The sequence below is a fragment of the Apis florea genome, unplaced genomic scaffold (assembly GCF_048593485.1).
Source record: "Apis florea isolate Af1SG1 unplaced genomic scaffold, ASM4859348v1 contig_3764_pilon, whole genome shotgun sequence".
In the NCBI taxonomy this organism is placed as follows: Eukaryota; Metazoa; Arthropoda; class Insecta; order Hymenoptera; family Apidae; genus Apis; species Apis florea.
In genome coordinates, this window is record NW_028256841.1 from 379,202 (window position 1) to 390,503 (window position 11,302).

At 26.9% G+C, this 11,302-nt stretch overlaps 1 protein-coding gene and 1 long non-coding RNA gene across 2 annotated transcripts; both read right to left on the reverse strand.

Annotated features, from left to right (window-relative positions):
* Positions 1-292: 292 nt before the first annotated feature.
* LOC100864630 (omega-conotoxin-like protein 1) lies at positions 293-3,950 on the reverse strand. The gene is made up of 3 exons (XM_003691529.4): positions 3,548-3,950; positions 1,094-1,202; positions 293-601 (listed from the first exon to the last, which is right to left on the reverse strand). The coding sequence occupies exons 2-3, from the start codon at positions 1,181-1,183 to the stop codon at positions 467-469; spliced, it is 225 nt and encodes a 74-aa protein (XP_003691577.1). The 5' UTR covers positions 1,184-1,202; positions 3,548-3,950; the 3' UTR covers positions 293-466.
* Positions 3,951-8,244: 4,294 nt separating this feature from the next.
* Positions 8,245-10,396, reverse strand: LOC100864748 (uncharacterized). The gene is made up of 3 exons (XR_004224349.2): positions 10,348-10,396; positions 10,131-10,240; positions 8,245-9,167 (listed from the first exon to the last, which is right to left on the reverse strand). It is a non-coding gene; the product is annotated as an uncharacterized LOC100864748 (long non-coding RNA).
* Positions 10,397-11,302: the final 906 nt, after the last annotated feature.

Below are 11,302 nucleotides of genomic sequence, written 5' to 3' on the forward strand. Positions count from 1 at the left end.
ATAGATATTTTATATGGATACGATAATTCTATTGTTGTTGTTTGCGTATTGCCTCTTTTATTTCATTACGAAAAAATTAATTATAAATTAACTACCAAAGTATAAGATTTTGTCTTTCCGTTTCATTACCAAATTCAGTCGAAATGAAAGAATGTGTTTAAATATAAAGTAATTTTTAATATCAAGCCAATATTTTGATCAATCCAATAACAAGGAAATCCTTCGAATTCAATTCTTAAAAGAAGAAGAATCACGTGAGACAAAATTATATTAATTTGATTGTACTCGCATACACTTTTCATCCCATTTATTTTCTTTTTCGCCTCGCCTCGTATATTTACATTCGTCTATCCGTATATTTTGTATATTGTTTAGAAATTAATTTCGTTTCGAACGTTGATTCCATTCAATTCCATTCCAGAAAATTTGATACGTATACAATCATCGTTAAAAATATCTTAATCACTTAATAATCTTTCCCCTTTCTACCAAGGATCTTTTCACGCTGCTTCATCAGCTCTTCCTCCGTGATCCTCACTTGACACCTGTTCGCATACGTGTGACACCATGTGCCAGGGCAACAGTCGGAACTGGATATGCACTGAAATGAAGAAATAAATTCACGTTATTTATCATCTGATATAAACGTTGGGCAACAGTATGTGTTGTATATTATTACGACTGCTTTAAAATTCTATTTTAGGCTCTCAACGTTCACGAGACTCATGAGTTAGCGAGCCAGGTTCGCGTAACCCTGTTATTATTTTTACGTCTGGAACGCTCTGTGACTCGTTTCTCGAATATTTTTGACACGTTCTTTTGGCACCGTGATAATCGTTAAAAGTGAAAGTTTCATCGAGAAAATAATTTTTTTGATCCGTTGCTTCTTTGAAGAGAAGAACAAATAATTTAAGAATCATCGAATAATTAGAAGATTTTAAATGTCTTTTCTCTAAAGTGGAAAAATATATAGATATTTTTATTTCTATAAGATTATGAGATTACGAAACATATGGTTGTTATTATTATTGTCGTCAGCTTGTACGAAATTATAAAATTTCGTGATATGTAGAAATAATAAAGCTATACTTACGGAATCGCCGTGTCTGCCACACTTAGAGGCAGCTGAAACGATGTTCGTAGTCAGCAAAAGGATGCAAACGAGAAGCAAAAACTTGGACATTTTGCAATGTATTTTTACACTGAAAATAAAAAAAAAAAATTCATATCACATTCTAGAATCTTTGTTGTGATTATATCGTTTCAATATAGATCTCGAAGAAAAGTAACAATTTAATAGTACATAATTTGCAATATCTTATATTATTATTTTTACTTGAATCTATTTGAAAATGTAAAGTAAAATTGATTAAAACGATAGAAACGTTATCTACAGCATCCGAGAGTTATTAATGATGTAATTGATGATTAACAAAAATTAATTGCTATTTACAATCATCACAATCATATATTTATTTATTGATTCTCTTTATTTCACATTTAATTTAACCTTATATAATCTAAAAAAATCATATGTGATCCTAACTCGATAGTCAAGCAACGAACATGTAAAACTTGTTATTTCAACTATTAAATTTATATATATTTATTCATAAAAAAATTCGAAGGAAAATAAAACAAACGAAAAAATTAAAGACTGTACTTTTCAACGCAGTTACTTCTCGTCCAATCGTATTTATAAAAAGACGCGAATCAGATAAGGTTAGATAAATTCATGAAATTCTAGCTTATTACGCAACTTGGTAAATACGTATACAAGATCTGCACAGGAAGAACGTATGCAGGTGTCCGTGAATGAATCATTAACCACTGACCTGACTCGTTCTTGAATAACGAACAAAGTATGACTAAAGCGTATCGCCACGGCTGACCATGAACGGCATCAATCTACTTAGTCAAACAGTTATCGTGTATTTACTATAGCAAACTTCTTTCATGTTTAATAAAACTCATCGCTCTTTTCCTTTTGCAAAACTCATCGAAGAATTGATTATTTTCATTCAATCGAAATTATTTGTATTTTTATGAATATTTATAGGGTATCCTGTCATTAATTATACGAAGAATGATTTTATGTGAAATAATAAATCGAAAATATGAAATAAAATTTTTTCACCGAGGCTTTATTTAAAAAATTTTAAAATATAATTAAAATTTAGCTATTTCTTGATTAAATATCTTGATTAAATATCGATAGCTGATTTATACATATGAATAGAATAATTTTTTTTTTATTTAAAAGTTAATTCTTGATAAAATTCATCGATTATATTTCTTGACTATTGAATTTTTTAAAAACAAGAAGCGATAAAATTTCATTGTATATTCTTTACTTATTTTCACATGTAGATTATTTATTAATAATACATTCTTATCTAATTAGGAAAACCGATTATAGTTGTATTTTAAAATTTTTCAATTTCATTTTACTTGAAAACGAAGCCCCAAATTTGATTGTGTATTTTCGATTAATTTTTTACATAGAATTACTAATACATACAGGACACCCTATATAATTCTGTTATTGATCGCGGCTTTTCTATTTTTATGAAACGATTCAAGATAATATTTTAATCCTAAAACACAGATGTTCGTAATTATTAGGAATGATAAAGCTTTCATTGTCTTCTTTGTCAGATATAACAAATTTCATTATCGATTATTAATAAAGTAATAATAAAATAAAATTAAACTATTGCACAAAATAAAGTACAATACAATATTGTATCGTAGTGATAAATCATTTTTACGAATATTTTAAAATAATTTTGTAAATGTTAATGTTTCAGTTTATCTGAAGAAAAAAAATACAGTGATCTCAAAAGTTGAATGTATACCAATATTATAGCAATCTATAGTATCCATCTATAGAAATCTATAGTATGTTAAAATGAAAACAATAATACGTGATAACAAAAGTTCAAAGTTCATTGCACGAGTTAACGAAATCATTTTTTGTTGAACATTTTCTTATCTTTGAAGAAGCCTTCAAAAAATTTAAATACGATAAATCAGTTACGATAATAAATGGAACATTAAAAATATATTATTTCAACACGAATTATAATTCACTATTAAAAATACATTTTACTATCAATTTTTCATTATATTCTTATACATTGCTTGTTACACTAGTATTTTAGCTATTACATTTTCCTTTTATGTTCATTAAGTATTAATATTAATTATAATAATAAAATATAATAAATGATACATATTTCTATATAATAAAAAAAACGTTAATGGTTATAATAATATTCAAAAAAAAGAATTGAATAAATTTCTATTCTTAATCACAATTTTCTCAAATCAAAGATAACACAGCCACTTGTATTATCACTTTTCCATTGACCTTTTCAATTACAAAATCACGATTAAATAAAATTCAATCACTAGAAACTATTGTTGAAATAAACAAATTTATGTTTTTTTTTTAATTGATTCGTTTTCGACACTTCCTCACGATTCGATTTTAATCTGAAGAAATCTATCCTCGATGAAGAAACTGCGCATAAATTCTACTCACCAGAAGAGGCTGTGGAATGGTTTCACGGCGCTTTCTTCACACAGCGATAGTCTCAAGAGTTCGACCTTAACTGGTTTCTCAACTTGCCATATACTATGCTTTTATACCACGACATCGCGTCATTCTTGCCGCTGTTAAGTCGTGTATTATATACGTCTGCCCGTGTGTGCATGTGTGTATACACGCGCGCGTGGCTGGACGAGTACAAGAGGTAATAACGAGAAATGTTATACTTCTTGCCCACGTGATTCATTGTTTAAGAAATGCACACGCGTTTGTCTCGCCCTTTGTTACGCCGATGAATTTTCATTTTAACAATTTTCAGTTGAATGAATTTTCCACTCTTCTCTTCCTTCCTCCTGTTCTTTCTCTTTTTCGGAGGGGGAAAAAGAGAATCTAGAATCTTTATCATTCACTTTTCATTATTAATTTTCTAAGGAAATTATCCAGGAATATTATGTTACAATGATACAATTACCTTACAAAAATTGATAGATATCAGTAAATAAAAGTCGTACGAAGACTTATATATAGACTTTAATATTTTAAAATCAAACTTAAAAATTATTTTTTGTTTATTTGCCATTTTGTTTTATTGATCATAATTACAATTTATTCTAATAACGCTCGATTTTTAGTAGGTAAGATACTTTTCTTATTAAGTTAATTAAAATATAATGAATCTAATTATGATAAATAAATATCAAATATATGAATTAGATATTAAGATAAAGGAAAAGAATGAAATTATTTATAATTAAATATTTAAAAAGATTCCTTTCATTTTTTTAATTTTAATAATCACGTACTATACAATGTATAAATTATTTCGTTCAATAATAAAAAATATTCAAGAGAGATACGAAAATTTATAGCTAAAAAAGATGAATTTGTCGCAAATGGAAAATACGTGATACTTTCCGTTCTTGGAAGCTGAATGTACACGATATATATATACACAATAAATTTTTATCTGTTTTTTTTTTTTTTTTAACAGGTTTATATTGATAAAATATTTTAGATTTAAGACCACAATATAACCTTGTGATTATTTGCCTCAAATAAAAAAAAAAAAAAAAAAGAAAGAAAGAAAAAACGAGAAGGAAAAAATCGAATGGATAACGTTTAGAGAATATATAAATTCCTAACGCGGCATGAATAAAAATAACACGGAAGTCGATAAAGCAGAGAAATCTGATGTCTTTGTTGCTTGCAAATTTCATTTTCCAATTTCACGATAAACTGTGTGAGCGTAAGCAATGAAACCTCACCTTTGATCCTTGTACTAGACCTCAAATATTTCGCTGTATACGTATCTCGTATCGCGCATCTTTTGTTTTAATATAAAGTAAAGAGGAAGAGGAAAGAGGAAGGAGAGAGGAGATAACGAAAAGAAATACGTTGAATTATAGTAAATCTGTAGAATCGTTTTTTGGCCTCTGTTATTTAATTTTGCGAGAAATATAATACTCCTGCATCAAATCTCTCGATAGATTCGAGAGAAAGTCAAAACCTGATGTACTATTTTCATCGCAATTATAATTCACTCCGATTATACTCTAAACTGTATAACAATTGAAAAGAGGCGGCCACCGCGAACATTCTTTTTCCATTCGTCGCTATGAAATGGTCGAGCACTTTTTGCTTTCTGCACCGATATTCCATCGACTGCATATTGCAGGCTTTATACATTCCATTGATCTGCCAACAAAGCCCTCTTGTTCTTTAATTCGCTTAATAGGAAACAACAGGAAAGAAAACCGAATCATCCGGTAATATTGTCCTTTTATCCGTAGACGGTAGCCAAGTGAAAACGTCGATTATTTCTCTTTTCCTTTCCTCTCTCTCTCTCTCTTTTTTTTCCTTTTTCCCTTTAGTGTCACTGAATTTCGCCACGTACCACGATCCGCCATGGATTTCACTCTTCCCCTCTCTTTCTCCATGATAACTCTGTTTTTCAAAATATCACCATACGATACGACTGTGCGTTGTGATATCGAAATTTACAATTTTTTATGTATTTTGTCGTTTTTTTTGTTTTTTTTTTTTATTTCAATTTCGTTCACTTATCGTCGAGACGAGTTTTGACGAGTTGGAAGAAAGTTTGGGTCGTTTGAAAGCTTTGATCTTTTCCGTGGAAGGATGCATAAGTTTTTCTTTCTTGGCAAAAAGAAAAATTTAGTGTATTTTTTTTTTTTTTCGTTATTTATATACATATACATACGATATTATTTCATGGTTACTACACTATGCGTAAAGCAACAACGTGTCTTTAATTATAGGCACGCTCATAATTAAATCAACCTTGCCAAGTTTTGTATTTAGTGTACGGGCCGTAAGTGTACCGTGTCCTTTCATCATTTTTGAAAAGCTTCGCGCAACGTGTGTACCTTCCGTCTATGTGAATTGTTAAAGAGAAGAGCTTTAACGCTAAAACAAGTAATATGTATATCTATGTATATATATATATGTTTTAAATTTATTTTTATATTATTTTAATGTATGCAAAGAATCTTTTTTTGATTATAATGATATATATAAAATGTAGATAAATTTTTACAACAAATTTTTGAATTGTTATTAAAATGGTATTATTTTTCATTTACATATCAATTAATATTCATATCAGAATTCTTAAATCATTAATTGAATAATTATATTTTTCATTAGTAACAATTAAATTAATTAATTATTATTATTATGTATAACAGTATTATAAGAATTAAAAAAATGCAAACGAAAATTACTTTTATTTTTCTGTTATAACATACAGAATATTAAATATCGTGATATAATTTATCGATATTTTCTTATCTTCACATTATTGACAAAGTTATTTAAATATCTTGTTATCGCAAGATTAAAGCTTAAAACAATAAGTAGATGTATTATTTTAATCCAATCAATTGTGAATATAGATCACTTTTTTAAATAAAATAAATTTATTTTATTTTAAAATAAGATTTTAAAATTAGTGATATAAATGGAAGCAATAGATTTTTATTTCGTTTAAAGATTTATTTTATATTATTTTATATTATTTTATAAGAATAAAAAATAACTTTTTTAGTTTTCATGCTATTTTATTCCTAAAACAAAATTTCAATATATTAGTTTATGAGTAATTCTTAGTCATAAATGTGATAAAAATAAATGTATATCATCACTATTTGCGAATATCTAATCAGCATTTATTTGTATTTGAAAATTTTCCAAACTTGATTAATTCGAAAACGAAGCCTCAAATGAAATAAACTTAATTTTTTTCGACTTACTTTTTTTTTCTTTTTACATAGAATTATCCTCTATCTGATTGTACTAACGATCTGTATAATCGAAGAAAGAATAAATGAAGTTATTCTATTATATATAATTAAATTAATAAACAAACTATGGAGAAATAAAATGAACAAAGTTATAATTAAATTAATAAGCAAATCATAAATTATTTTTCATGTTTATTCTCTTTATGTGGACGTATATGAGCATTTTGTGCTAATTATATATATTTTTATAGAGAAATCTAATAGAAAAATATAACAAGAGCATTGTGAACATAACTGCAAACTTTTCTCATATTTTATGTTGAATTTCATCCGATTGCACATAGCTCATAAAAATTCACCATTACATTCGTTTTTACTGTTATACTTGTGCAATACAAAATGTGCAGTGAAATTGAAACATTACTTCTATTACGTATGGCTCAGCGGGTTCTGCGATTATTCCTCAAAAATTTAATAATTATATTTCACAGGACAGAGATTCAATACCTTTCAGAGCGAGAAAATAGATATAATGCAAATTTAAAATTTCTTGCAGAATTAAAATATTTGTTCAAATCATTTTCTTTCACTTTAATGTGCTTTGAAATTTTATATTTTATTAAAATTGCAATTTAGCATTATTCCTAATGAAAATGAAATTGTTGATGTTAGGATTAAGTTCTAGCTTTTTAGCTTTGAATAATATATCCCAAAAAAATGATAAAACTTAGAAATTGTCTTTAATGTATTTTTCATGAATATATTCTTTTGCACAAATTCAATAAACAATTGTAATTTTAAAATTTTTTTGAAATATAAATAAAAGATTTTTCAAGACTTGAATTAAAATTTTTAGGTAAATTGAAAATAATTTTATATTTAACGATTTTAAGAATATAATTCTAGATTTAGATTATCTTTTTTATCCTTTAAAACTTCTTTACTTTTATGTATATATAAATTATATTTTATTTTATCACTGATCTTTTACAGTTTCCAACTCTGGATCAAATTAATCACTAAAATATTTACATTTAATCGATGTGTTTATTGTCGAATTAAAAACACTTTTTGTGTAAAAGTTTTCCTGTAAATCAATTACATCAAATAAAGATTATATTTAGTAAAAAGAACTCTGTCAATAAAGTAAAGAAATTAAACAATATTTGTCAAACGATAAATAATTCATATTATGTTTCATTGGAAAATGTGGTTGCCCGTGAACCTTCCTCCGCTTTATCATTTACTAATGCAACTCTCTAAATTGCGAATATTTCAATTCACACGATAACATACAAACTTAAATTCAACCATAACGTTATATGTGCATACTCTTTCGAAATTGATCAGGCAACTGTTGATAAATGGATGCGGTCCGATTCGATCAATGGATAACAAATTTCAATATGTCATCACTCTCAGTGACTCTTATTTGCTTATTTACCAATTATTTATTTAATACATTATAAATTATTAATCTCTTATCTTAATATCTTAAATGTATTTAAAATTTTCATATTTTTTTCATCGAAAAAAATTTATAGATAGAGATAGAAAATTTTTTTATATCTATTTATTTTCTATTTTAATTATGTATTATAGATATATTATAGGGCAAAAATTTGGAAAAGTTTGGAAAAGCTATTTAATGAAATTTAATAAAACATTTATATTATAATTTTAAAGGAAAAGAAATAGAAAAACTATTCTTGATTTTTATGAATCATCAAGGTATAATGTAAATATATGTATAAAAATTTAAAATGTAGTGATACCTATTATAATACTTTCTTATCAATCATCTAGAAATAATGCTAAAAGATTAACTTAAAAAAAAATACATAACTTAAAAATCATATCAATTCTCCACTCTATCATCACTTGAGAGCTTTTAAAATAAAAAAATTTGAAAAAAAGAATCCTATTAAAATTCCATTACCTGGAAATAAAACATATACATATATTCACAAGAAATCTATATATCTATCAACTATTACTTTCAATCGAAAACTAATAACTAATATTCGATGTTGAAAGAGAAATGATTCCAAATTTTTGATCATATTATATTAAACATAATATCATTATAATAGAACATAAATAGAATATAAATATACGTAAAGAAGATTTTTAAAATTTCAATTTAACGAATATCTAACTAGATTGCTAGGGCTACGAGATAACATTGATATCGATCCATCGTTGATTCATTGGGTCTGGACAGGTGACGTGGCTGGATCTTCTGACTGATTTACCCAGCCCGGTGGTGGTACCGGTGGACTCATTTTCTTGGTGCATCGTCCAGCCCATGGGTTGCATACTAACGGTCCACAGCAGTCTTTGTCGTCGGAGCACTACGGCAAATTACACCCGATGATTAGCCATTCACGTGCGTACGAAAAGAGCCGGTCGACGTGTCGCGAAAAATTTCGAAAAATTATCGGACGTCGCACAGGGATTCCTCGCTTTGTAAACAAATGTACGACGAGTCTATCACTAAATTGCGTGCCATATAGCGGATTGAAAATGTATTTATACTCTCTCTCTCTCTCTCTCTCTCTCTCTCTCTCTCTCTCTCTCTCTCTCGATCGTTTGCAATTTAAATAACGTATCGGATTACATTTAAAAAGTTGTTATACACGTTGGTTGGAACTGTGTATAGGTATTGGACATTATTTTAAGAAAAAGTTTGAACGATGAATATTTATTACATGGATATAATTTTATCTGGCTACGTAGCAATTCTTTTATCTTATAGATATTATTTTGTATTTACATAAAAGTTAATACAATAATGATTATATTGTATCAACATTTTCAACTGAATGAAATATTTTCAATTAAAAGAGTACTTATTATCATCAGATACTTTTATACCGTGTATTGTATGAGGTAAACGATTTATTCTTTTTGCGTCTCTATCTTTGTATAATGATTAAAATAATTGGTTATTTCGAATTGTATTATTTTTTTCGTCCGTCTCAAGTAAAATATTATTATAAATCGATTAGAGAAAATTTGAAACGGAACAATGTTTAAATAACAATCTTATTTATATTTAACAGAAACGGTGTATAAGTATTAATCCAAAACTGAAATTCATTGAGGATTATGAAAATTTAATTGGAGCCAGTCATCATTGGATATATCGAAAATGATTGAAGAACGGAAATGTCATTTGAATTTTAACTAAATCCATTTTGCATCCATTTCTCACTAGTTCAATATTAATAACAAAATGCGAATTATACCAACAATTATATTCCATTTAAAAAATTATTCTTAAATTTAATTGTTATTGTTGAAAGATTACTTACTAGTAAACCAGGTGGTTTGCAACCCATGATTAATGGAATCATCGCGAAGCAAATGGCCAGAATTACAAACAGTGTTCTCATTTTAAACGAACGTTAAAATTGTAAAATATCTATAAAAAATTGCAGCAAGGATATCATAAAAAAAGTCATCAGAGAAGTTGAGTTCGTTTGTTTGAAAAAATACAAATGTATATAATTAAAATAATAACTGACTTACCTTTTTCGATCACTTACAGTTCTCTGATCATCTTCGTTGTAACATGGGTATTTATACAATCGGTAAATCAGAAGATAATATTTTTTTCTATTTTTTGACGAAATATCAGATGTTTTTTTTTTTTTTTTTTTGATCGCAGCTGATACTATTTTATCAAGATCCGACCACAAGGTAAACTTGTGGAATAAACAAATTGCGCTTATCTCTCTGTTTCTAGGAATCTTAAAGAAAAATGCCAAACCCCCTGTCGTTTCTTATCTCAGTAGAACAAGCAGTTCAATGAAACAATAATTCTTTTTTTTCCACAAATAAGATAAATACAAGGTAAATATAAGTACATGAAATGATATGTAAGATCCTCTTATATATTTTTCTGAATATCATTAACATTCAATAATACGTACATATATTTATAATATAATTTATGTATTTTATTTATAAGATTTATAACATATTTAAATATTTTTAATAATATAATAATTATAATAAAATAAATTGATAATAATATATATATAATAATACAATTATGATTCTAATTTATAATATAATGATAAATAATAATTATTATAATAATATAATAATGCATTTGGAGAAATAACATGTTTACACGTTTAAAATTTCATATAATGTACATAAATTAGAAACACGTGGAATAATCGAAGATAATCGCGAGCAGCTGTTATCGATTGTTGTAAAACAGATTTCGAATTCGTGCTCCTACATCACGATCGGTATTTTCGAAATCAAACTTTTATATCTTGTTTCCGGGTACGTCATTAATTCCTCGATAGTATAATTTGAAAGTATAACAAACATTTGGCGTTTTCGTCCATTCGTTCGATCGAATCGTCCAGTTCGACTGGGTTACAAAGTAAACGAAATTGATGCAAGCAGTTAATTTGTATGATTGAATTTTGTACGACGTTGTGTACTCATTATTCTGTTTATTGTTAAC

Bases quoted from the DNA above. Each gene is read 5' to 3' on its own strand.
- LOC100864630 (XM_003691529.4), bottom strand. From the start codon at position 1,183: ATGTCCAAGTTTTTGCTTCTCGTTTGCATCCTTTTGCTGACTACGAAC. The intron at 602-1,093 runs GTAAGTATAGCT...TCTTCATTTCAG, and splicing joins GTGGCAGACACGGCGATTCC to TGCATATCCAGTTCCGACTG.